The sequence below is a fragment of the Anomaloglossus baeobatrachus genome, chromosome 4 (genome assembly GCF_048569485.1).
Source record: "Anomaloglossus baeobatrachus isolate aAnoBae1 chromosome 4, aAnoBae1.hap1, whole genome shotgun sequence".
Taxonomy (NCBI): Eukaryota; Metazoa; Chordata; class Amphibia; order Anura; family Aromobatidae; genus Anomaloglossus; species Anomaloglossus baeobatrachus.
In genome coordinates, this window is record NC_134356.1 from 669083138 (window position 1) to 669109637 (window position 26500).

Sequence of the window (26500 nt, forward strand, 5' to 3'; positions counted from 1 at the left end):
ATGAAGAGAGTTAGGACGGACATTTATAGCTCCTCCCTAGGTGTAAGATTGACAGTGGCAGTCAGTGACCCTGACGGGACCGTCCTCATGTCCTTCATGGCAGCTGCTGGGAGGGAAAAATCAATATGACGAGAGGTGCGTGGGCAACGCTGGGCGATAACCCCTGCAAGGCCGTGGTGGTGGCCACCGGAGCAGCTGACGCCGTGCGGGTTCTCCCCACAGGACGCGGCGTTGCACCGTCCCTGCCCCTCCTCACGCTCCAGGTTATCCGCTATCTAAACCTAAATCCTGTGTAGATAAGTTATAAATATCCAAGTGTGTTACTAACCCCCCTTTCCCGCAGGTAGAGGAATGCTATTGCTCTCTCTTATCAGCCAAAACCAGTTAGCAATATCTATGCACCTTCCTGCACGACTGCAAGAGCCAGTTTGTGTTGCCATTTGCAGAGACCCGTAAGGCTATGTGCGCACAGTGCGTTTTTCGCGGCATTTTTGCGCGTTTTTCGGGTGCGTTTTTGGCCTCAAAACTGCAGGACTTTGCTTCCCCAGCAAAGTCTATGAGTTTTCATTTTTGCTGTCCGCACACATCTGTTTTTTTTACCTGCGTTTTTGAGTTTAAAAAAAAAAAAAAAAAAAAAAAAAATGGACATGTCAGTTCTTTCCTGCGTTTTTCTGCATTTCCCCCCATGCAATGCATTGGAAAAACACAGCAAAACGCAGAGATCAAAAACGCACCAAATCGCGGCAAAAATGCATGCATTTTTTGATGCGTTCTTTCGACGCAGGTGCGTTTTTAGCGGCCAAAAACGCACAAAAATGCAGCGTCAAAAAGACGCAGTGTGCGAACCTAGCCTAAGAGCTGTGGATGGGCTTGGTTTTGTGGATTTTTTTTCCTCTATTGCCATTTTTTTGGGGGGTTATTTCCCTTCCACCAAAAATTTTAAGCTAAGAAAAAAAAAAATCATTGGAATTTTAATTATATATATATATATATATATATATATATATATATATATATATATATATATATATATATATATATATATATATATATATATATATATATACATATATACATACATATACATATACATATATATATATACACATATATATATATATATATATACACACATATATATATATACACATATATATATATACATATATACATACATATATACATACATATATACATACATACATACATACATACATACATACATACATACATACATATATCTATGTGTATATACTCACACACATACATAGGGTGGACAGTATGTGTATTAGGGTTATCAAACATTGTGTAAAGTGAAACTGACTCAGTTGCCCTTAGCAACCAATCAGATTCCACCTTTCATTTGTCAAAGGGTCTGTGGAGAATGAAAGGTGGAATCTGATTGGTTGCTAAGGGCAACTGAGTCAGTTTCACTTTACACAATGTTTGATATCCCTATTACACATACTGTCCACCTACTTTTGCACAACCGTGTGAAAATTATACACAACCATATATACACACCCACACACATTTTATTTATATTTTTGCTTTTCTAGTGATTTTCTCTTAGCTTGCAATGTTCGGGAAAGAGAAATAACCAAACAAAAATAGCAATAGTTAAAGAAAATAAAACAAAAAAGGGTTAAAATGTCTGACATTATAAGAAAAAAAATAAAATTAAAATAATTACAATGGTGATGTGCGCCAGGCTTTGTGCTCCCGGCTATCTATAGGACGTGTCACTTGGAGACCTGGAGTAAACAACACAGCAGATTCCTGGCTCCGGTCCCACAGAGTATACAGGGAAACAGGCGCGGCGCCCCAGACACCGCTGCCCAGCGCCCGCTCCAGCAGAACCCCGGGTCCTGTACTGAACAATCACAGATAACCCAGTAATTACCCTACAGATACAGCCAGGGCGCTGGGACAGTCTGCTGTCTGCACATTCATGTCACTGAAGGACAGCGCTGCCCAGGTACACACCACAATAACCAGGCACATCCAGTGGAGAAAGTAATGGTGGCCAGATTGAGCAATGCAATGACAGATTATGGATTGATCATTTATATATTACTCACCCTTAACTCCACCCACCCAACCTTCCCCCCCACCAGCTATCCATCCTCCTTCCCACCCTCCATCCATCCTCCTTCCCACCATCCATCATCCTCCACCCCTCCCACCCTCCATCCATCCATCCTCCTTCCCTCCCTCCCTTTACCCCTCCATCCATCCTCCTTCCCACCCTCCATCATCCTCCACCCCTCCCTCCCTCCACCCCTCCATCCATCCTCCTTCCCTCCCACCCTCCACCCCTCCATCCATCCTCCTTCCCTCCCACCCTCCACCCCCTCCATCCATCCTCCTTCCCTCCCACCCCCCACCCCTCCATCCATCCACCTTCCCTCCCACCCTCCACCCCTCCATCCATCCCCTTCCCTCCCACCCCCATCCACCCCATCCCCCCACCCTCCATCCATTCTACTTCCCTCCCACCCTCCACCCCTCCATCCATCCTCCTTCCCTCCCTCCTTCCCTTTACCCCTCCATCCATCCTCCTTCTCTCCCACCCTCCACCCCTCCATCCATCCTCCTTCCCTCCCACCCTCCACCCCTCCATCCATCCTACTTCCCTCCCACCCTCCATCCATCCAACTTCCCTCCCACCCTCCACCCCTCCATCCATCCTCCTTCCCTCCCACCCCTCCACCCCTCCATCCATCCTCCTTCCCTCCCTCCTTCCCTTTACCCCTCCATCCATCCTCCTTCCCTCCATCCATCCTCCTTCTCTCCCACCCTCCACCCCTCCATCCATCCTCCTCCATCCCACCCTCCACCCCTCCATCCATCCTCCTTCCCTCCCACCATCCATCCCACCATCCATCCTCCTTCCCTCCCACCCTCCATCCATCCTTCCCTCCCACCCTCCACCCCTCCATCCATCCTCCTTCCCTCCCACCCCTCCACCCCACCATCCATCCTCCTTCCCTCCCTCCTTCCCTTACCCCTCCATCCATCCTCCTTCCCACCATCCATCCTCCTTCTCACCCACCCTCCACCCCACCATCCATCCACCTCCATCCCACCCTCCACCCCTCCATCCATCCTCCTCCCACCCACCACCACCCCACCATCCACCCACCCACCCTCCATCCATCCTCCTCCCCTCCCACCCTCCACCCCTCCACCCACCCTCCACCCCCTCCATCCATCCTCCTTCCCTCCCAACCCATCCATCCCCTCCATCCAATCCTCCATCCCTCACCACCCTCCACCAACCACCAACCCCACCCACCACACAACCACCTCCCCACCCACCACCCACACCACCCAACCACCCACACATCCACCACCCACCCACACACCAACCACCACCACCCACCCCCCCACCCACACCACTCCACACCCAACACCCCCCCCCACCACCCACCCCCCACCAACACCATCCCCCCCCCCCACCCCCACCACCACCCTCCCATCCACCCCACCCACCCCCCACCATCACCTCCCCCCCCCCCACCCCCCCACATCTCCAACCCCCCCCCCCACCACCCCAACCTTCCCCCACCCTCACCATCCAACCCCCCCCCCACCTCCCACCATCCATCCCTCCCCCCCACCCACCCTCCACTCACCTCCCCCCCCCACCCTCCCACCATCACCTCCCCCCCCCACCCTCCCACCATCTCCATCCCCCCCACCCTCCCACCAATCACCTCCCCCCCCCTCCCCAACCCTTCCCCCCCACCACCATTCACCTCCCCCCCCCCACCCTCCCACCATTCTCCTTCCCCCCCCCCCCACCCTCCCACCATTCTCCTTCCCCCCCCCCCACCCTCCCACCATTCTCCTTCCCCCCCCCCCCACCCCTCCCACCATTCTCCTTCCCCCCCCCCCCCCCCTCCCACCATTCCCCTTCCCCCCCCCCCCTCCCACCATTCTCCTTCCCCCCCCCCACCCTCCCACCATTCTCCTTCCCCCCCCCCACCCTCCCACCATTCTCCTTCCCCCCCCCCCACCCTCCCACCATTCTCCTTCCCCCCCCCCACCCTCCCACCATTCTCCTTCCCCCCCCCCACCCTCCCACCATTCTCCTTCCCCCCCCCCCTCCACCATCTCCTTCCCCCCCACCTCCCCCCTCCCCACCCTCCCCATTCTCCTCCCCCCCCCACCCTCCCACCATTCTCCTTCCCCCCCCCCACCCTCCCACCATTCTCCTTCCCCCCCCACCCTCCCACCATTCTCCTTCCCCCCCACCCTCCCACCATCCATCCTCCTTCCCCCCCCACCCTCCACCATCCATCCTCCTACCATCCTCCTTCCCCCCCCACCCTTCCACCATCCATCCTCCTACCATCCTCCTTCCCCCCCCCACCCTCCCACCATCCATCCTCCTCCCCCTCCACCCTCCATCCTCCTTCCCCCCCACCCTCCATCCTCCCCCCCACCCTCCCACCATCCATCCTCCTTCCCCCCCCACCATCCATCCTCCTTCCCCCCCACCCTCCCACCATCCATCCTCCTTCCCCCCCACCCTCCATCCTCCTTCCCCCCCACCCTCCATCCTCCTTCCCCCCCCACCCACCATCCTCCTTCCCCCCCCCACCCATCCTCCTTCCCCCCCCACCCATCCTCCTTCCCCCCACCCATCCTCCTTCCCCCCACCCTCCCACAATCCACCCCTCCATCCTTCCCTCCCTTCCTTGCTCCAGCCATTCATACTTCCCGCCCTCCATCCTACCCCTCCCGCCCTCCATCCTACCCCTCCCGCCCTCCATCTATCCTTCCCTCCATCTATCCTTCCCTCCCTCCAGCCACCCATCTCTCCAGCCACCCATCCATCCTCCCTCCCTTCAGCCATCCATCCTTCCCTCCCTTCAGCCATCCATCCTTCCCTCCCTTCAGCCATCCATCCTTCCCTCCCTTCAGCCATCCATCCTTCCCTCCCTTCAGCCATCCATCCTTCCCTCCCTTCAGCCATCCATCCTTCCCTCCCTTCAGCCATCCATCCATCCTTCCCTCCCTTCAGCCATCCATCCATCCTTCCCTCCCTTCAGCCATCCATCCATCCTTCCCTCCCTCCAGCCAGCCATCCCTCCAGCCAGCCAGCCATCCCTCCCGCCCTCCAGCCAGCCATCCCTCCCGCCCTCCAGCCAGCCATCCCTCCAGCTAGCCGTCCCTCCCTCCAGCCAGCCGTCCCTCCAGCCAGCCAGCCGTCCCTCCAGCCAGCCAGCCGTCCCTCCAGCCAGCCAGCCGTCCCTCCAGCCAGCCAGCCGTCCCTCCAGCCAGCCAGCCGTCCCTCCAGCCAGCCAGCCGTCCCTCCAGCCAGCCAGCCGTCCCTCCAGCCAGCCAGCCGTCCCTCCAGCCAGCCAGCCATCCCTCCCTCCCGCCAGCCATCCCTCCCTCCCGCCAGCCATCCCTCCCTCCCGCCAGCCATCCCTCCCTCCCGCCAGCCATCCCTCCCTCCCGCCAGCCATCCCTCCCTCCCGCCAGCCATCCCTCCCTCCCGCCAGCCATCCCTCCCTCCCGCCAGCCATCCTTCCCTCCCGCCAGCCATCCTTCCCTCCCGCCAGCCATCCTTCCCTCCCGCCAGCCATCCTTCCCTCCCGCCAGCCATCCTTCCCTCCCGCCAGCCATCCTTCCCTCCCGCCAGCCATCCTTCCCTCCCGCCAGCCATCCTTCCCTCCCTTCCTCCAGCCATCCATCCTTCCTCTCTCCCGCCATCCATCCTTCCGCCATCCTTCCCTACATCTAGCCATCCCTCCAGCCATCCATCCCCTCCCTTCCTCCCTCCAGCCATCCATCCATCCTTCCCTTCCACCCATCCATCCTTCCCTTCCACCCATCCATACTTCCCTTCCACCCATCCATCCTTCCCTTCCACCCATCCATCCTTCCCTTCCACCCATCCATCCTTCCACCCATCCATCCTTCCCTTCCACCCATCCAGCCCTCCACCCACCCAGCCATCCATCCCTCCACCCACCCAGCCATCCATCCCTCCACCCACCCAGCCATCCATCCCTCCACCCACCCAGCCATCCATCCCTCCACCCGCTGAAGGTTAGATGGTGAAAACTGTAATTTATCATCTGTATAAATACAGGCCCCAGGCCTGAGGCTGCAGCACAGAGAGACTGATACACGTGTATATTACTGACATCATGGTGCTTTAGCTCTCCCCATTGATATCGACATCCCACCGGTCCTGGGCAGAGAGGTGGATGACTCGGTGGTGCAGCCTCAAGCAAGGGGGTCTGTAACTATAAGAAGAAGGGAATTTTGTTACTTACCGTAAATTCCTTTTCTTCTAGCTCCTATTGGGAGACCCAGACGATTGGTGTATAGCACTGCCTCCGGAGGCCACACAAAGCAATTACACTAAAAAGTGTAAGGCCCCTCCCCTTCTGGCTATACACCCCCAGTGGGATCACTAGCTCACCAGTTTTACTGCAAAAGCAAGAAGGAGGAAAGCCAATAACTGGTTTAAACAAATTCACTCCGAAGTAACGTCGGAGAACTGAAAACCATTCAACATGAACAACATGTGTACCCGAAAAACAACCAAAAATCCCGAAGGACAACAGGGCGGGTGCTGGGTCTCCCAATAGGAGCTAGAAGAAAAGGAATTTACGGTAAGTAACAAAATTCCCTTCTTCTTCGGCGCTCCATTGGGAGACCCAGACGATTGGGACGTCCAAAAGCTGTCCCTGGGTGGGTAAAGAAATACCTCATGTTAGAGCTGCAAAGACAGCCCTCCCCTACGGGGAGGCAACTGCCGCCTGCAGGACTCTTCTACCTAGGCTGGCGTCCGCCGAAGCATAGGTATGCACCTGATAATGTTTGGTGAAAGTGTGCAGACTCGACCAGGTAGCTGCCTGGCACACCTGTTGATCCGTAGCCTGGTGTCGTAATGCCCAGGACGCACCCACGGCTCTGGTAGAATGGGCCTTCAGCCCTGATGGAACCGGAAGCCCAGCAGAACGGTAGGCTTCAAGAATTGGTTCTTTGATCCATCGAGCCAGGGTGGCCTTGGAAGCCTGCGACCCTTTGCGCTTACCAGCGACAAGGACAAAGAGTGCATCCGAACGGCGCAGGGGCGCCGTGCGGGAAATGTAGATTCTGAGTGCTCTCACCAGATCTAACAAATGTAAATCCTTCTCATAGCGATGAACTGCATGAGGACAAAAAGAAGGCAAAGAGATATCCTGATTAAGATGAAAAGAGGATACCACCTTCGGGAGAAACTCCTGAATGGGGCGCAGCACTACCTTGTCCTGGTGGAAGACCAGGAAGGGAGCCTTGGATGACAGCGCTGCTAGCTCAGACACTCTCCGAAGAGATGTGATCGCTACCAGAAAAGCCACTTTCTGTGATAGTCTAGAAAGTGAAACCTCCCTCAGAGGCTCGAAGGGCGGCTTCTGGAGGGCAACCAGTACCCTGTTCAGATCCCATGGATCTAACGGCCGCTTGTACGGGGGTACGATATGACAAACCCCCTGCAGGAACGTGCGCACCTTAGAAAGTCGTGCTAGACGCTTCTGAAAAAAGACGGATAGCGCCGAGACTTGCCCTTTAAGGGAGCCGAGCGACAAACCTTTTTCTAACCCAGATTGCAGGAAAGAAAGAAATGTGGGCAATGCAAATGGCCAGGGAGACACTCCCTGAGCAGAGCACCAGGATAAGAATATCCTCCACGTTCTGTGGTACATCTTAGCGGACGTGGGCTTCCTAGCCTGTCTCATGGTGGCAACGACCCCTTGGGATAATCCTGAAGACGCTAGGATCCAGGACTCAATGGCCACACAGTCAGGTTCAGGGCCGCAGAATTCCGATGGAAAAACGGCCCTTGGGACAGCAAGTCTGGTCGGTCTGGTAGTGCCCACGGTTGGCCGACCGTGAGATGCCACAGATCCGGATACCACGCCCTCCTTGGCCAGTCTGGGGCGACGAGTATGACGCGGCTGCAGTCGGATCTGATCTTGCGTAGCACCCTGGGCAAGAGTGCCAGAGGTGGAAACACATAAGGGAGCCGGAACTGCGACCAATCTTGCACTAAGGCGTCTGCCGCCAGAGCTCTGTGATCGCGAGACCGTGCCATGAAGGTTGGGACCTTGTTGTTGTGCCGGGACGCCATTAAGTCGACGTCCGGCCTTCCCCAGCGGCGACAGATTTCCTGAAACACGTCCGGGTGAAGGGACCATTCCCCTGCGTCCATGCCCTGGCGACTGAGGAAGTCTGCTTCCCAGTTTTCTACGCCGGGGATGTGAACTGCGGATATGGTGGAGGCCGTGGCTTCCACCCACATCAGAATCCGCCGGACTTCCTGGAAGGCTTGCCGACTGCGTGTCCCCCCTTGGTGGTTGATGTATGCCACCGCTGTGGAGTTGTCCGACTGAATTCGGATCTGCCTTCCTTCCAGCCACTGCTGGAAGGCTAGTAGGGCAAGATACACTGCTCTGATTTCCAGAACATTGATCTGAAGGGTGGACTCCTGCTGGGTCCACGTACCCTGAGCCCTGTGGTGGAGAAAAACTGCTCCCCACCCTGACAGACTCGCGTCTGTCGTGACCACCGCCCAGGATGGTGGTAGGAAGGATCTTCCCTGTGATAATGAGGTGGGAAGAAGCCACCACTGCAGAGAGTCCTTGGCCGTCTGGGAAAGGGAGACTTTCCTGTCCAGGGATGTTGACTTCCCGTCCCATTGGCGGAGAATGTCCCATTGAAGTGGGCGCAGATGAAACTGCGCAAACGGAACCGCCTCCATTGCCGCCACCATCTTCCCGAGGAAGTGCATGAGGCGTCTTAAGGAGTGCGACTGACTTTGAAGGAGAGCCTGCACCCCAGTCTGTAGTGACCGCTGCTTGTCCAGCGGAAGCTTCACTATCGCTGAGAGAGTATGAAACTCCATGCCAAGATACGTCAGTGATTGGGTCGGTAACAGATTTGACTTTGAGAAGTTGATGATCCACCCGAACGTCTGGAGAGTCTCCAGTGCAACGTTCAGGCTGAGTTGGCATGCCTCCTGAGAGGGTGCCTTGACAAGTAGATCGTCCAAGTAAGGGATCACAGAGTGTCACTGAGAGTGCAAGACTGCTACCACTGCCGCCATGACCTTGGTGAACACCCGTGGGGCTGTCGCCAGACCAAATGGCAGAGCTACGAACTGAAGATGGTCGTCTCCTATCACGAAGCGTAGAAAGCGTTGGTGCTCTGTAGCAATCGGCACGTGGAGATAAGCATCTTTGATGTCTATTGATGCTAGGAAATCTCCTTGAGACATGGAGGCAATGACTGAGCGGAGGGATTCCATCCGGAACCGCCTGGCGTTCACATGCTTGTTGAGCAGTTTTAGGTCCAGAACAGGACGGAATGAGCCGTCCTTTTTTGGCACCACAAAGAGATTGGAGTAAAAACCTTGTCCTTGTTCCCGAAGAGGAACAGGGACCACCACTCCTTCTGCTCTTAGAGAATGCACCGCCTGCAGAAGGGCATCTGCTCGGTCGGGATGTGGGGAAGTTCTGAAGAACCGAGGCGGAGGACGAGAACTGAACTCTATCCTGTACCCGTGAGACAGAATGTCTGTTACCCACCGGTCTTTGACCTGTGGCAGCCAAATGTCGCAAAAGCGGGAGAGCCTGCCACCAACCGAGGATGCGGAGGGAGGCGGCCGAAAGTCATGAGGCAGCCGCCTTGGAAGCGGTACCTCCGGTTGCTTTCTTGGGGCGTGAGTGAGTCCGCCAGGAATCAGAGCTCCTTTGCTCTTTCTGAGTCCCTTTGGACGAGGAGAATTGGGGCTTGCCCGAGCCTCGAAAGGACCGAAACTTTGACTGCCACTTCCTCTGTTGAGGTTTGCTTGATCTGGGCTGGGGTAAGGAAGAGTCCTTACCTTTGGACTGTTTAATGATTTCCGCCAATTGCTCACCAAACAGTCTGTCTCCAGATAATGGCAAGCTGGTTAAACATTTTTTAGAAGCAGAATCTGCTTTCCATTCTTTTAACCACAAGGCTCTGCGCAAAACTACAGAGTTGGCGGATGCCATTGAGGTACGGCTCGTAGAGTCTAGTACCGCATTAATAGCGTAGGTCGCAAACGCAGTCATTTGCGTAGTTAAGGACGCCACTTGCGGCACTGCTGGACTTAAGAAAGAGTCCACCTGTGCCAGACCAGCTGAAATAGCTTGGAGCGCCCACACGGCCGCGAATGCTGGAGCAAACGACGCGCCAATAGCTTCATAGACAGATTTCAACCAAAGGTCCATCTGTCTGTCATTGGCATCTTTAAGTGAAGCCCCATCCTCCACTGCAACTAAGGATCTAGCTGCAAGCCTGGATATTGGAGGGTCCACTTTTGGACACTGGGTCCAGCGTTTGACCACATCAGGGGGAAAGGGATAACGTGTATCCTTCATACGTTTGGAAAAACGCTTGTCCGGATAAGCATGGTGTTTCTGGATTGATTCCCTGAAGTCAGAGTGGTCCAGAAAAGTACTCAATTTTCGCTTGGGATACAGGAAATGGAATTTCTCCTGCTGGGCAGCTGCCTCCTCTGCTGAAGGTGCTGGTGGAGAAATATCCAACAGCCTATTGATGGCCGCTATAAGGTCATTTACCATGGCGTCACCATCTGGCGTATCCAAATTGAGTGCGGTGTCAGGACCAGACTCCTGATCACCCACCTCTGTCTCATCATATAGAGACCCTTCTCGCTGAGACCCTGACCCGCGTGACGACGTGGAGGGTCTCTCCCAGCGAGCTCGCTTAGGGGGCCTGGGACTGTCATCAGAGTCAGAGCCCTCAGCCTGTGATGCCTGGGACCCCCTTGAAGTACGGATTAGTTCCAACTGAGGGGGACCTGGGAACATAGCCACAGCAGTGTCCATGGTCTGAGCAACTGGCCTGGACTGCAAGGTCTCCAGGATTTTTGTCATAGTCACAGACATTTTATCAGCAAAGACTGCAAATTCTGTCCCCGTCACCGGGGCAGGGTTCACAGGCGTCTCAGCCTGGGCTACCACCACCATATGCTCTGGCTGACGAAGTGCCACTGGGACTGAACATTGCACACAATGAGGGTCGTTGGAGCCTGCTGGTAGATTAGCCCCACATGCTGTACAAGCAGTGTATACAGCCCGTGCCTTGGCACCCTTGCGTTTTGTGGATGACATGTTGCTGTCTCCTCAGAGCAATATAGGGGTATACAGCCAAGAAGCGACCGTACAGTGCAGTATATCTGGTACAGGAAAAAGTACACCAATACACACTGTGGCACTAGTGGGGCCAGCACTAATGTGCTGCTTACCGCCCGCCAACGCGGGTGTGTGGTCGCCAGAAATCCCTAGTCTGGGTCTCCCAGAGCCTGTGTCCGTCCTCCAGCCAGACTGCATGCAGGAATGGCTGCCGGCGTCCTGTGGAGGGGGGGGCGGGCCCTGGGCGTGCTCAGACCAAAAGCGGGAAACCTGCGTCCCACTGTGCCTAGTGAGAGGGCTGGAGCATGTAAATAAGGCTCCAGTCCTCGGCGCTGACGATTGCACAGCGTCTGTCCCATTCCCTGATTGACAGGGAGGGGGCGGGAACGAAGCGGAGCTAGGCCGCAAAAGCCGGGGACTAAATTTATAAGCGCCGCCGCCGTAAAAGCGCGGTCGGCGCTAAGTCCCCGGCGCACTACAAGTCCCAGCCGCGCCGCCGCTCCGAGAGTGGCCGGCGCGGTAGTTCCCAGCACATGAATCCACACAGCTAAGCTGCTGTGACTCAAACCCCAGCGTGGAGCGCTACTGTCCCCGGCGCACTAACACACCCAGCAAGTCTGGCGTGTGCGTGCCTGTCTGTACGGGGACACAGAGTACCTGAAAGTTGCAGGGCCTTGTCCCTGAACGGTACCCCCGGCTCCTTATCCAGCAGGTTCAATGGGTCTGTGGACGGAGCCCGGCCTCAGGGCTTGGAGGCTGGTAAGATCCCACTTCCTCAGAGCCCCTCAGGGGGATGGGGAAGGAAAACAGCATGTGGGCTCCCGCCTCCGTACCCGCAATGGGTACCTCAACCTTACAAACCACAAGTGGGGTAAGAAGGGAGCATGCTGGGGGCCCCATATGGGCCCTCTTTTCTTCCATCCGACATAGTCAGCAGCTACTGCTGACTAAACAGTGGAGCTATGCGTGGATGTCTGACCTCCTTCGCACAAAGCAGAAAACTGGTGAGCCAGTGATCCCACTGGGGGTGTATAGCCAGAAGGGGAGGGGCCTTACACTTTTTAGTGTAATTGCTTTGTGTGGCCTCCGGAGGCAGTGCTATACACCAATCGTCTGGGTCTCCCAATGGAGCGCCGAAGAAATCACAATCACATATAAGATTATTATATTATTAAGAAGTGGTGTTGGTATTGTCAGTTTTCCCGCAGATGTGCGCCCCCCGGGGTAGACGCTCTGCTGCGGGTCAGATCTCCATTGTTGTATGTGGTCGGTCCGTTCTCACCTTTTGTGCATCTTTTCCTCCATGGATTTGGCGCAGAAGGCACGGATTTCATAATCGACTCCGCAGGCCTGAGAGGATGAGAAGATGTCAGGAGGGCTCAGTATTAGGGGCCCCCTGGATCCCCGGCCCCTTGGATCCCCGGCCCCCTGGATCCCCGGCTGGTGCCTGCACGTCAGGACGCCGCGCCCCGTTACTCACCTTCCCGGTGTCCTCTGGTCCTGGCTGGAGAGTCACTGAACACGGCAAATTCTGTGGAATCTGGTCAAAAAGAAACAAACCAAAAAGCGTTTGTCGGAAAAGGAAAAGAAGACCGTGCGGGAGGAAAGGGAGGGAGGACTCACGGTGAAGTAGAAGGGCTGCGCCTGCTCCCCCAGCTTCTTGATCAGCCGCTCCTGCAGTCGGGTGAGGGGCTTCGTCTCCTCGGGGAGCGGGGGATAAGCCTGGAACGTGGAGATGAACAGATCCTTCCGGAATGACAGGCCCAAGACATCGAGATCCTCCCGGCCATAGCGAAAAGCGCAAGTCAGGGTGACGTAAACTGAAGAGGGAGAGAACAGCTGAGAAGAGCGGAGCCCGGCCGCCGACCACCGCAGCCCCCAACCCCCAATATTAGCAACCAAGTCTGGATTTCACCACCGAATTATCAGGAAGTTGCAGGCGACTCTTACTTAGGATGCCACTTCCCCTTTAAGGGCAGAATACAAAGGGTGGGAAGGGGGTGGGGGTGGAAGGGGGTGGGGGATCGTTACCTTTCCGGTCCTTCAAATAATCCGTATCCACCAGGACCACTCCGTCTACAAAACAGGAAAGAAGAGGGCGATGACCGGACAAAGCCAGAGATACAGCAGAACAGTGCGAGATAATGCACCAACATGGGGGCGCGAGAGCACAGGACAGCACGCTCTATAAGACACTCACAGCTGCACTCACAATTCAGCAGAATGCACAAGTGACATCTTCCAATGCCATAAGCAGAATAGTGAGTGCAGCTCTGGAGCATAATACAGGAGGTAACTCAGGATCAGTAATGTATGTACACAGTGACTGCACCAGCAGAATAGTGAGTGCAGCTCTGGAGTAGAATACAGGAGGTAACTCAGGATCAGTAATATGATGTATGTACACAGTGACTGCTCCAGCAGAAGAGTGAGTGCAGCTCTGGAGTATAATACAGGAGGTAACTCAGGATCAGTAATGTAATGTATGTACACAGTGAGTGCAGCTCTGGAGTATAATACAGGATGTAACTCAGGATCAGTAATGTAATGTATGTACACAGTGAGTGCAGCTCTGGAGTATAATACAGGATGTAACTCAGGATCAGTAATGTAATGTATGTACACAGTGACTGCACCAGCAGAATAGTGAGTGCAGCTCTGGAGTATAATACAGGAGGTAACTCAGGATCAGTAATGTAATGTATATACACAGTGACTGCACCAGCATAATAGTGAGTGCAGCTCTGGAGCATAATACAGGAGGTAACTCAGGATCAGTAATGTAATATATGTACACAGTGACTGCACCAGCAGAATAGTGAGTGCAGCTCTGGAGTAGAATACAGGAGGTAACTCAGAATCAGTAATGTAATGTATGTGCACAGTGACTGCACCAGCAGAATAGTGAGTGCAGCTCTGGGATATCTATGTGACACTAAAGTGTGTCCATTTGGAGCCTTTTATTTCTAGGTCACCTTAAATGCAATTAAAGTGTAGCGTGTGAAAATGTACAAATATCGGGATAAAACAGAATCTCACCAACAGGATCTACACGATCAAGGTGATCCACAAAATCCCTCTTGCCTAGGTACACCGTCAGCTGCAAGAAATGGGACAATATCAGATGGAAAACCAAAGATCCCCCTGTGTCCGCTCAGTGCTGCCCCTGCTGCCGCTCCCCGGTCATTACCACATCCCGCAGCTGCTTCTTGTAGACGGTGAGGCCGCGGGGCACGATGCAGCGGATCCTCTCCAGATCGGACAGGTCCACCATGCCTCCTTATCTGCCGCCTGCAGCCGGCTCTATCTCTGCCTCCTCCGGAGTTGTTTACATCGCCCTGTGCCCGTCCCACCCTGGGGACCCGCCGCAGGCCCCCGGAGATAAGGCTTCACCAACTATTAGTGGACGCCATGGCGACTGCAACATTAACGACTAACCCTTTCCTCGCAGCAGAGTCGCCATTGGAGAACTCACCTTACAATTCGGGCTGGATTTCTTAAAAACGCTGCAAAAAAGAAAAAATATTAAATATTAATCATTTTATACAAATGCAGATATAAAAAAAAAGAAAAGTAATCATATCACCACTTCACTTTTACATAGGACTGCGCCTTTCATCAGCAGTCCCAGCAAATCCCCTTTAACCCCTATTGTAGTCTCTACGTGTCACTAGCTGAGGGTTTGTTACAATGTATTGGTGTAGATAATATGAACCGGCCATGAGGGAGGAGGGGAGAAGATTGCAACAGACCCTCAGCTGTGACACACTATGTCAGGGCACATTGCTAAACCTTTATTCATTGTCAGCAAGCAGAGTTCTAGTGAAATCTGAAAGAACATGGCCGTTATTAGGCTTTATGTAGCTGAGCGTGACTGCAGCTTTGGATGCGACAAGAATACATGTGGTGTAACTCTAGGAAGGCTGCTGTGTGTCCCATAGGCCTCACTCATCAGAACGGTCCCCGTCACCCATAGCAACCACTGCTCAGTTCTTTCACTGCCCAGAACAACCAATCACAGGGTGGCTTTCATTTGTCAAGCTACTCAGGTAAAGTGAAAGCCGCACTGCGATTGGCTGCTATAAGCAACATTCAATATCCAACAGAAGTGAAAGCTGAATTCTGATTGGATCAAACATCTCTGCTACCCATAGCAACCAATCAGAGCTCAGCTTTCATCTCTTAAAAGTACACTGGTAATAATAAGAGCTGTGCCATAATTGGCTGCTATGGAAATCATTGTTTTTTTTTTTTTTCTCCAGGCCCGGGCCCACTCTCCGGGCAAGGAGGCCCGGGCCCACTCTCCGGGCAAGGAGGCCCGGGCCCACTCTCCGGGCAAGGAGGCCCGGGCCCACTCTCCGGGCAAGGAGGCCCGGGCCCACTCTCCGGGCAAGGAGGCCCGGGCCCACTCTCCGGTCAAGGAGGCCCGGGCCCACTCTCCGGTCAAGGAGGCCCGGGCCCACTCTCCGGTCAAGGAGGCCCGGGCCCACTCTCCGGTCAAGGAGGCCCGGGCCCACTCTCCGGGCAAGGAGGCCCGGGCCCACTCTCCGGGCAAGGAGGCCCAGTTGTCGCGGGCGGAGGGGACGCCGCGCCCTCCCACTGCTTGGGTCCGGCTGCCGCGGCCTGCTGCTGCTCGGTGGCTCGAGCGATGGTCCGGATCCCGGGGACTCTAGCGGCGCTCCTCGCCCGTGAGTGAAAGGGGTTTGGTTGTGGGGATTGTTTATTGTCAGCGACGCCACCCACGGTTGTGGTGATTAGGTGGACACCACCGCTGCTCTGGCTGGGGATCCCGGGAGTGGTGGTATGGAGCAGCCAGTTGTTGGTTTGCCCCTCCGTGGGTAGGGGATTGGTGGTCCCGGGGCCCAGTGATGGGGTTGGGATGGTGGACAGGCGGGTTATGGGGCCTGTGGAGGTGCAGGGGCGCAGGGGCAGCGCTGTGCCGCACGGCACGGTGGTACTCACTCAGCCAGTAAACACGACACAGTTCTCGGTAAACAAACGGCTGGTTGGACGGGTCCCTCGGACGGTTGCGGTGCTGATGTTCCCTGCAGTTGACGGTGACGGTCTCTTCCCTGCACCTATGTGTAGTCTGTTGGTAGCGATGGATTCCCACCGGTAACCCGCTCCCCAGCCTGGATATGGGCCGGAGGAGCCCCACTCTTGCCCGCAGGCGCTGGCCCTGGGAAACTGGTGCCTTGGCGGTGGCGGTGTCTCCCCTTAACGGTCGGACTGTTGCCTTCAATCGGGACTTGGTTGTTGGGAGACAGTCGTCCCCTTCACTGACGGATTTGGCAAATTATGGCGACTCCTAGCCTTGCCGGGATCCGAAAGGCCCCTGCCCTGGTGCTGACTGTTCTTTGTATACCGCTCCAGTACCGCCGGGTCACCACCCGTCCACGGTCCTTTCGGCAACCTCCCAGCAATCTCTCCTGCAGACAGTCACCGCCGTCTGCCAACCTTGCTGTCTCAGTCCGGGGCACACACCCGGACCAACTTCAGGCTTCCTGCTGTCACTTTCTTCACTTTCTCTACTTTTCCTCCTTCTACGTCACTGTTTACTCCTCACACTTTCACCTCTCAAGCTAATCTTAGCTGTTTACTTCTTTACTTCCCTAACTGATCTGCCTGGTTTTCCCGCCTCCAGGGCTGTGAACTCCTCGGTGGGCGGAGCCAACCGCCTGGCCCACCCCCTGGTGTGGACACCAGCCCCTGGAGGAAGGCAACAAGGATTTAAGTTTTGACTTCGGTGTACCTGCAGGGAATGTGGGGTGCGTGTGGTGTTGTGACCTGTGACCCCTGGCTTGCCCAGGGCGTCACACAGGCTTTGGTGACCATAACAACCAATCACAACGCATCTTGGAAAGGGAAGCTCAGTGGTGACTGGTTGCTATGGGTAACATGCCATTTTCACACATCCACACCTCAAGGCGTCCTAAATAACAGTGCCCAAGGGAAAAAAACTTTCCCCCATTTACAAGCACCCGTGACCCAGGGCGTCATCCATGTGTCACATTATCAGCTTATAACAGCGAGGCGGCCCCAGAACTGTTCCCACAAAGCTGCCAGGTATGTCATGTATGCGGGAAGGCAGGCCGGCCGCGAAAATCCTCAGACTGGTGCCGAGGAAGGGCATAGCGGAGGGTGAAGCCAGGACGGAGGCTTCCTTATTGCAGGTGTCCGTGTGTAAATAAGACCTTGCGCCCGACACGACATATTTCCCTTGTAAATGCAGCTGCGCCCCTCCCCCCATAGTGTACACAGCGCCGGGTGTACTGACATTTACACAGGCCAAGGGGAGGGAGCACAACAATGACAAAAGAAATCTATCTGCAGGTTATTGCTATGTAATCTGAAGACAGCGTGCTGCAGGGGTTAACACATTTCAGGGATGTGTCTCTTATCACACTGTGTGCTGTTTACCTGCAAGGTTTGTTTTAGTTTCAGGAGATTATCATTGCCGGACTAGGACAGCTAGAGAGTCAGGTAGTCTGGGTAGTCTGACACGCCCCTGCTGTGATAAGCAGCTCACTGTCTATATACATTGTACACAGTGCTCTCAGCTCTGCTGCACTGCAAAATCTAAAAACTGTCAGAAAGTTGGCAGCAGCAAGTAATGTAAGTGATGAATCGTTGGATTCAGAATCTCTGCCCCTTCATTAGAAAAACCTGCAGATAGATTCCAATTAAAGGGGAACTCTCCAGATGGAGAAGGGCGCATTCATATTATTAGAAGTTAGGATTGGTCTCCTGACCTGCACCCCGCAGAATATACAGACATTACAAAAGGAGGAAGAGGAAGAAAAAAGAGGAAACGTCGCCGAAACTGACGTTACCTCAGAAGCCACGAGTGAAGACATCACCCGGCCATGCATCGGGTCGTCCCACCCACACACACGCTGGCCACCCCCCCTCCCCCCCCCATACACGACGGATGACCGCCCCCACCCAAACACACACTCGCTGGCCACGCCCCCCCCCCACACACACACACACGTACACACGACGGACGAACACACACCGCATCCTTTGCATAAGTTTTTACATGCGGCCTGTGCGGTTTTTTTTCCGATTGCGGCACGCTACTGAGCATGCGCAGTGGAAGAAGCCGCATGCGGCGGCCGGATGCGTTTTTTTCCGCATCGCGCCGTATCCGGCGTCCATAGGCATGCATTGAAAAATGCGCCGCAGCGGCCGGATACGGCACGATGCGTTTTTTTTTGCCGGACAAAAAAACGTTGCAAGATACGTTGCCTCCGGCCGCCGCTTTAATTAATTTTGCCGCATCCGGAAAAAAACTGATGCAACGCAAAGCCATCATGTACAATCCGGTAACAATGCAAATCTATGGGGATAAAACGGATGCGGTACCGGATCCGTTTTACCCGTTTTTTTCCGGATTGTGCCTGATGGAAAAAACCTGATGTGTGAAAGTAGCCTTACCCTGACTCAGATATTTGCCCAGGAATCAGGTTTACAATAAAAATTCCTTTAATCCAGACAGCGATAATCTACCGCTCTGTGCTGGATTATCAAACAGCTCACATCAATACTCTGCTCTGTTCTATGCCCATCTGATAACCCAGCATCCATCATATCAATACCAGATTAAAGGAATGTACAGCCCTTCCAGGTATTTAAAGGGACAGCCGCCTTTTAGAGGATCATTCACAAACTAGTGGGACAGGGAACATGAACCCTGTGACACATGATGGGGGGAGGGGGGTGCAGAACGAAAATAAAGGGATTTAGCAGAAATTTAAAGCACGTGGCCGGGATTCCAGGACTGAGGAGATTAATATTAGTGGGGACATGAGACGCCCCTTTAAGGCTGTGTATGTGGAGACTTCACTGCAAACCATCCCAGAAAGAATCTGCATATAAGGAATAAGATGCCGAGACTGCGACATACAAAGAGCAAGACACAAGACAGACGACAGAGGAGGATGAGCAGCAAAGGAGGAAGGTTACAGAGGAAACAGGAGGCTCAGGATGAACAGAAGAATCAGGATATTACAGGAGAGAAGTGTAACAGGAGGCTCAGGATGAGCAGAGGAGAGACAGGAGAGAAGTGTAACAGGAGGCTCAGGATGAGCAGAGGAGAGACAGGAGAGAAGTGTAACAGGAGGCTCAGGATGAGCAGAGGCACCAGGATATTACAGGAGGGAATCAGGGCACTGTATATACACCACCACCTTGTAAATGCAGCTGCGCCCCTCCCCCCATAGTGTACACAGCGCCGGGTGCACTGACATTTACACAGGTCAAGGGGAGGGAGCACAACAATGACAAACGGAATCTATCTGCAGGTTATTGCTATGTAATCTGAAGACAGCGTGCTGCAGGGGTTAACACATTTCAGGGATGTGTCTCTTATCACACTGGGTGCGGTTTACCTGCAAGGTTTGTTTTAGCTTCAGGAGATTATCAATGTCAGACTAGGACATCTAGAGGGTCAGGTAGTCTGGCACGCCCCTGCGGTGATAAGCAAGGGTGGAGGAGGAGATATCAGTGCAGTGTATATACACACCACCGGGGGGAGGAGGAGATATCAGTGCAGTGTATATACACACCACCGGGGGGAGGAGGAGATATCAGTGCAGTGTATATACACACCACCGGGGGGAGGAGGAGATATCAGTGCAGTGTATATACACACCACCGGGGGGAGGAGGAGATATCAGTGCAGTGTATATACACACCACCGGGGGGAGGAGGAGATATCAGTGCAGTGTATATACACACCACCGGGGGGAGGAGGAGATATCAGTGCAGTGTATATACACACCACCGGGGGGAGGAGGAGATATCAGTGCAGTGTATATACACACCACCGGGGGGAGGAGGAGATATCAGTGCAGTGTATATACACCACCGGGGGGAGGAGGAGGAGAGATCAGTGCAGTGTATATACACCACCGGGGGGAGGAGGAGATATCAGTGCAGTGTATATACACCACCGGGGGAGGAGGAGATATCAGTGCAGTGTATATACACCACCGGGGGAGGAGGAGATATCAGTGCAGTGTATATACACCACCGGGGGAGGAGGAGATATCAGTGCAGTGTATATACACCACCGGGGGGAGGAGGAGATATCAGTGCAGTGTATACACACCACCGGGGGAGGAGGAGATATCAGTGCAGTGTATACACACCACCGGGGGAGGAGGAGATATCAGTGCAGTGTATATACACCACCGGGGGGAGGAGGAGATATCAGTGCAGTGTATATACACCACCGGGGGGAGGAGGAGATATCAGTGCAGTGTATATACACCACCGGGGGAGGAGGAGATATCAGTGCAGTGTATATACACCACCGGGGGAGGAGGAGATATCAGTGCAGTGTATATACACCACCGGGGGGAGGAGGAGATATCAGTGCAGTGTATATACACCACCGGGGGGAGGAGGAGATATCAGTGCAGTGTATATACACCACCGGGGGAGGAGGAGATATCAGTGCAGTGTATATACACCACCGGGGGAGGAGGAGATATCAGTGCAGTGTATATACACCACCGGGGGAGGAGGAGATATCAGTGCAGTGTATATACACCACCGGGGGGAGGAGGAGGAGAGATCAGTGCAGTGTATATACACCACCGGGGGAGGAGGAGATATCAGTGCAGTGTATATACACACCACCGGGGGAGGAGGAGATATCAGTGCAGTGTATATACACCACCGGGGGGAGGAGGAGATATCAGTGCAGTGTATATACACCACCGGGGGGAGGAGGAGATATCAGTGCAGTGTATATACACCACCGGGGGGAGGAGGAGATATCAGTGCAGTGTATATACACCACCGGGGGAGGAGGAGATATCAGTGCAGTGTATATACACCACCGGGGGAGGAGGAGATATCAGTGCAGTGTATATACACCACCGGGGGAGGAGGAGATATCAGTGCAGTGTATATACACCACCGGGGGGAGGAGGAGATATCAGTGCAGTGTATATACACCACCGGGGGGAGGAGGAGGAGAGATCAGTGCAGTGTATATACACCACCGGGGGAGGAGGAGATATCAGTGCAGTGTATATACACCACCGGGGGGAGGAGGAGATTTCAGTGCAGTGTATATACACCACCGGGGGGAGGAGGAGATATCAGTGCAGTGTATATACACCACCGGGGGGAGGAGGAGATATCAGTGCAGTGTATATACACAACCGGGGGGAGGAGGAGATATCAGTGCAGTGTATATACACCACCGGGGGAGGAGGAGATATCAGTGCAGTGTATATACACCACCGGGGGGAGGAGGGGATATCAGTGCAGTGTATATACACCACCGGGGGAGGAGGAGATATCAGTGCAGTGTATATACACACCACCGGGGGGAGGAGGAGATATCAGTGCAGTGTATATACACACCACCGGGGGGAGGAGGAGATATCAGTGCAGTGTATATACACACCACCGGGGGAGGAGGAGGAGATATCAGTGCAGTGTATATACACACCACCGGGGGAGGAGGAGATATCAGTGCAGTGTATATACACCCCCGGGGGGAGGAGGAGATATCAGTGCAGTGTATATACACCACCGGGGGGAGGAGATATCAGTGCAGTGTATATACACCACCGGGGGGAGGAGATATCAGTGCAGTGTATATACACCACCGGGGGAGGAGGAGATATCAGTGCAGTGTATACACACCACCGGGGGGAGGAGGAGATATCAGTGCAGTGTATATACACCACCGGGGGGAGGAGGAGATATCAGTGCAGTGTATATACACCACCGGGGGGAGGAGATATCAGTGCAGTGTATATACACCACCGGGGGAGGAGGAGATATCAGTGCAGTGTATATACACCACCGGGGGAGGAGGAGATATCAGTGCAGTGTATACACACCACCGGGGGGAGGAGGAGATATCAGTGCAGTGTATATACACCACCGGGGGGAGGAGGAGATATCAGTGCAGTGTATATACACCACCGGGGGAGGAGGAGATATCAGTGCAGTGTATACACACCACCGGGGGGAGGAGGAGATATCAGTGCAGTGTATATACACCACCGGGGGGAGGAGGGGATATCAGTGCAGTGTATATACACCACCGGGGGAGGAGGAGATATCAGTGCAGTGTATATACACCCCGGGCTCGCCCCGTATGCCCCCGCTCTGCTGCGCACTGACAGGTGTCACCGCTCCGGACATACTCACCGTGTTCCCGCTCTCTCCCCCATCGTCCCGGATCCTCCGCCTCACACACGAGGCCGCGCTTTGTGCCCTTCTTCTTCTCCTCCCCTGGCGAGCACGCGCACGGTTGCAAACAAGGCGGAGTCCTGTGTACGTTCCTGACTACCGCGCCATCTCATAGGCTGATAATGTCAAGGACTGACACGCCTACTGACGTCATCACTACGACCGTGATCCCGCCCACTGAAGGTGTGTAGTGACGTCATGGCGTGCGAAGACTAATGGCATCTCCGTGGGGGAGACTCAGCAGAGAAGCCACCTCATTGGCTGAGGGAGGTGTGCGCATGATATGTAAATCGGATCACTGAGCTCGGCTTCTGATTGGCGGACACTGCAATGCGCGACTATCCAAATCACGTTCTCCTACTGAAAGGGGCTCCAGTCAGTCAGTGCACCTGTTATACGGGGGCGACCGCGGGGTGTGCAGGGGCTGCGCCCCCTTAATAACACCGCCCTCCACACTGACACTACAGGGCCCCCATATCACTGACACCACAGAGCCCCCATATCACTACCCTCCACACTGACACCACAGGACCCCCATACCACTGACACCACAGAGCCCCCATATCACTACCCTCCACACTGACACCACAGAGCCCCCATAATAACACCGCCCTCCACACTGACACCACAGGACCCCCATATCACTAACACCACAGAGCCCCCATAATAACACCGCCCTCCACACTGACACCACAGAGCCCCCATATCACTGACACCACAGGGCGCCCATATCACTGACACCACAGAGCCCCCATATCACTACCCTCCACACTGACACCACAGGGCCCCCATATCACTGACACCACAGAGCCCCCATATCACTACCCTCCACACTGACACCACAGGGCCCCCATATCACTAACACCACAGAGCCCCCATAATAACACCGCCCTCCACACTGACACCACAGAGCCCCCATATCACTGACACCACAGGGCGCCCATACCACTGACACCACAGAGCCCCCATAATAACACCGCTCTCCACAGGACCCCCATACCACTGACACCACAGAGCCTCCATACCACTGCCACCACAGAGCCCCCATATCACTGACACCACAGAGCCCCCATACCACTGACACCACAGAGCCCCCATAATACCGCTCTCCACAGGACCCCCATACCACTGACACCACAGAGCCCCCATAATACCGCTCTCCACAGGACCCCCATACCACTGACACCACAGAGCCCCCATAATAACACCGCTCTCCACAGGACCCCCATACCACTGACACCACAGAGCCTCCATACCACTGCCACCACAGAGCCCCCATATCACTGACACCACAGAGCCCCCATACCACTGACACCACAGAGCCCCCATAATAAGACCGCTCTCCACAGGACCCCCATACCACTGACACCACAGAGCCTCCATAATAACACCGCTCTCCACAGGACCCCCATACCACTTTCACCATATCCCCCATATCACTGACACCACAGCGCCCCCATATCACTGACACCACAGTTCCCCCATATCACTAATGTGGCGTCCTGGACAAGCCAGGGGCCACAGTGAACAACACCAACACACCCCACACTCCCGGTCAGGCACACCGAAGTCAGACAAAAACCCTTGTTGCCTTCTTCCAGGGGCTGATGTCCACACCAGGGGGTGGAGCCAGGCGGTTGGCCCCGCCCACCGAGGAGTTCACAGTCCTGGAGGCGGGAAAAGAGGAGAGATGAGTTTGAGAGTTGAAAGTGGAAGGAGGAAAGTGGTAGAAGAGCAGCCTGAAGTTGGTCTGGGTGTGTGGCCCGGACGGATCAGCAAGGTTGGCAGACGGTGGTGACCGTCTGCAGGAGATGCCTATCGGAGCTAACCGTAAGGACCGTGGACGGGCGGTGGCCCGGCGGTACCGGACCGGTACGCAAAGAGAAGCCAGCACCATCCGGCAGGGGCTTACGGACCCCGGCAAGGCTAGGAGTCGCCGTGAATTTGCCAACTCCGTTAGCGAAGGGAACCTCCTGGGTTTCCCAGCAGCCAAGTCCCGACAGAAGGCAACCGTCCAACCGTGAGAGGGAAGCACAGCCACCGCCAAGGCTAAAGTTCCCAGGGCCAGAGCCTGCGGGCAAAAGGGGCTCCTTCAGCAACCTTCAAGCTGGGGAGCGGGTTACCGGTGGGAACCCATTTGGACCGCTACACTACATAGGTGCAGGGAAAGGCAGTCACCATCAACCTGCCGGGAGAAACAACACCGCAGCCGTCTGTGGGACCCGTCCATCCAGCCGTGTGTTTTACCGAGAACTGTGTCCTCATCATTGGGCTGAGTGAGTACCACCGTGCCGTGCGGCACAGCGCTGCCCTTGCGACCCTGCACCTCACCAGGCCCCGTAACCCGCCTGCCGTCCATCCCTACCCCATCACCGGGCCCCGGGACAACCAACCCCCTACCCACGGAGGGGAGAACTAACATCCTGGCTGCTCCCTGTCACCGCTCCCGGGATCCCCGTCCAGAGCAGCGGTGGTGTCACCATTATCACTATAACCGTGGGTGGCGTCACGGACAATAACCAAATCCCCACAATCAATCCCCACCCTTTTCACTCACGGGCAAGGAACGCCGCTCGAGTCCCCGGGATCCGGCCCACCGCTCGAGCCACCACCGAGCAGCAGCGGCCGGACCCGAGCAGTGGGTGAGCGCAGCGTCCCCTCCTCCACCCGCGACAACTTGGCGTCACGAACAGGATCCTACCGCTCTGCCGTTGGGTAGAGGTGCGCCTTGTTATTGCCGGAGGTGTCCGGCTGAAAATTTGCCGAAGCCGCCATCTTGGGCGCGAAAAGGTCCCGCTCGAGCGTCTCCTCGAGTAGTGGAGGCGCGAAGGCCAAAACCCCGCCCATATAGAGGAGGAGCCGGAAAGAGACTAAGGGGGACTGATGGCGTCTGGCCGTATGTAGCTATGGAAGCAGGGACGCCAGGACCCTGCGGCCATTTACTGGTTCCTGGAAGAGGCCGCTGCTAAAGATGCTGAGTCCGACCGACAACACCGTGGTCCCCGCGCCTGGCACTGCAGCGTGGGTGGAAGTCCGGACCGTCCAGCTAAGCAGCCGTCTGCAGGTCCGCATGCAGCTTCTCCTGGCCGACATGGCGGAACTGGTGGCGGCCATACGGAGACGCGAGGTGGAGGGAGTCTTGGAAGGGAGGGTAAGTGACCCACGCCCCTGTACCCCTAGTGGGTCGGTCATCGTGGCCGAGGGACCCGGTCCATACCCGCTCGCCCTGCTACCTCCCCCGCTACCCATGTTGGCTGCTGCTGCCCCGCCACTAGGCCCGCTACCACCACCACCGGTAGCGGTACCCTGCCAATCCGCCCCGGCGGACCGACCTGCAGCAGAAGCCCGTGACCGCCCTGATCCGCTTCCATGGAAGAAGCCGAAGGCTGAGCCCGTCAGCAAAGACGCACCGGAGGCACGGCGGGGATGCAGCTGCCAGGAGGCAGAGGAGGCCATGTCACAGCGGGGTCCCTCATTACCGAAGGTACCGGTCGTAGCCAGCACGGGGGGACTCCGGCTGGACCCGTCCCCCACCCCGACTGAACCGGAGCAAGCAGAAAGTGCTCCGCACCGGGAGCGGCAGCAAAGGCAGCTGCGCCGCGGGATTGCTGATTAAGAAAGAAAAGTTAGAGCATGGTAGCGGCTCCCGGTTACCTTGCTGTCGGTCCCCATTGGGACTCTGCTGACGTTCCAGACGGCCCTCAAGGCTAAGGAGTCCGGTTGGAGGAGCAGTCGTACCCGCATCATCGGCAGCTGAAAATGGAGTCCTGTGGGACAGTGTCACCCCTGTGTGAGGGTGGCGTTGGGGGCTTGTGCTGTTCGATGGTGGACTGTGGGAAAGCTGCAGGAGGAAGCTGTACCGGAGCCAGGTGTTGTGGATGGCCCCTGGGACCCAGCTGACAGTCCCCGTTGGGACCCTACGGCAAGTCTCCGTTGGGACCCTACAGTTTTGTTTGTGGTAGCCCGTTGGCTACGAAGAACTGTTGTCCCCGTGGGGACTGCTTACAAGTGTTGCATAAGGAACTCCTTATGGACAAGCCTGAGAACTAGCAGGGCAACCACAAACTTGTGGCATGTAAATAATG

General features: G+C 55.4%; 1 protein-coding gene across 1 annotated transcript; it reads right to left on the minus strand.

Annotated features, from left to right (window-relative positions):
- Positions 1-6311: 6311 nt before the first annotated feature.
- Positions 6312-22481, minus strand: LOC142302081 (arrestin red cell-like). The gene is made up of 8 exons (XM_075343160.1): positions 22374-22481; positions 14668-14698; positions 14232-14292; positions 13224-13268; positions 12816-13012; positions 12673-12732; positions 12475-12542; positions 6312-6453 (listed from the first exon to the last, which is right to left on the minus strand). The coding sequence occupies exons 1-8, from the start codon at positions 22394-22396 to the stop codon at positions 6321-6323; spliced, it is 618 nt and encodes a 205-aa protein (XP_075199275.1). The 5' UTR covers positions 22397-22481; the 3' UTR covers positions 6312-6320.
- Positions 22482-26500: the final 4019 nt, after the last annotated feature.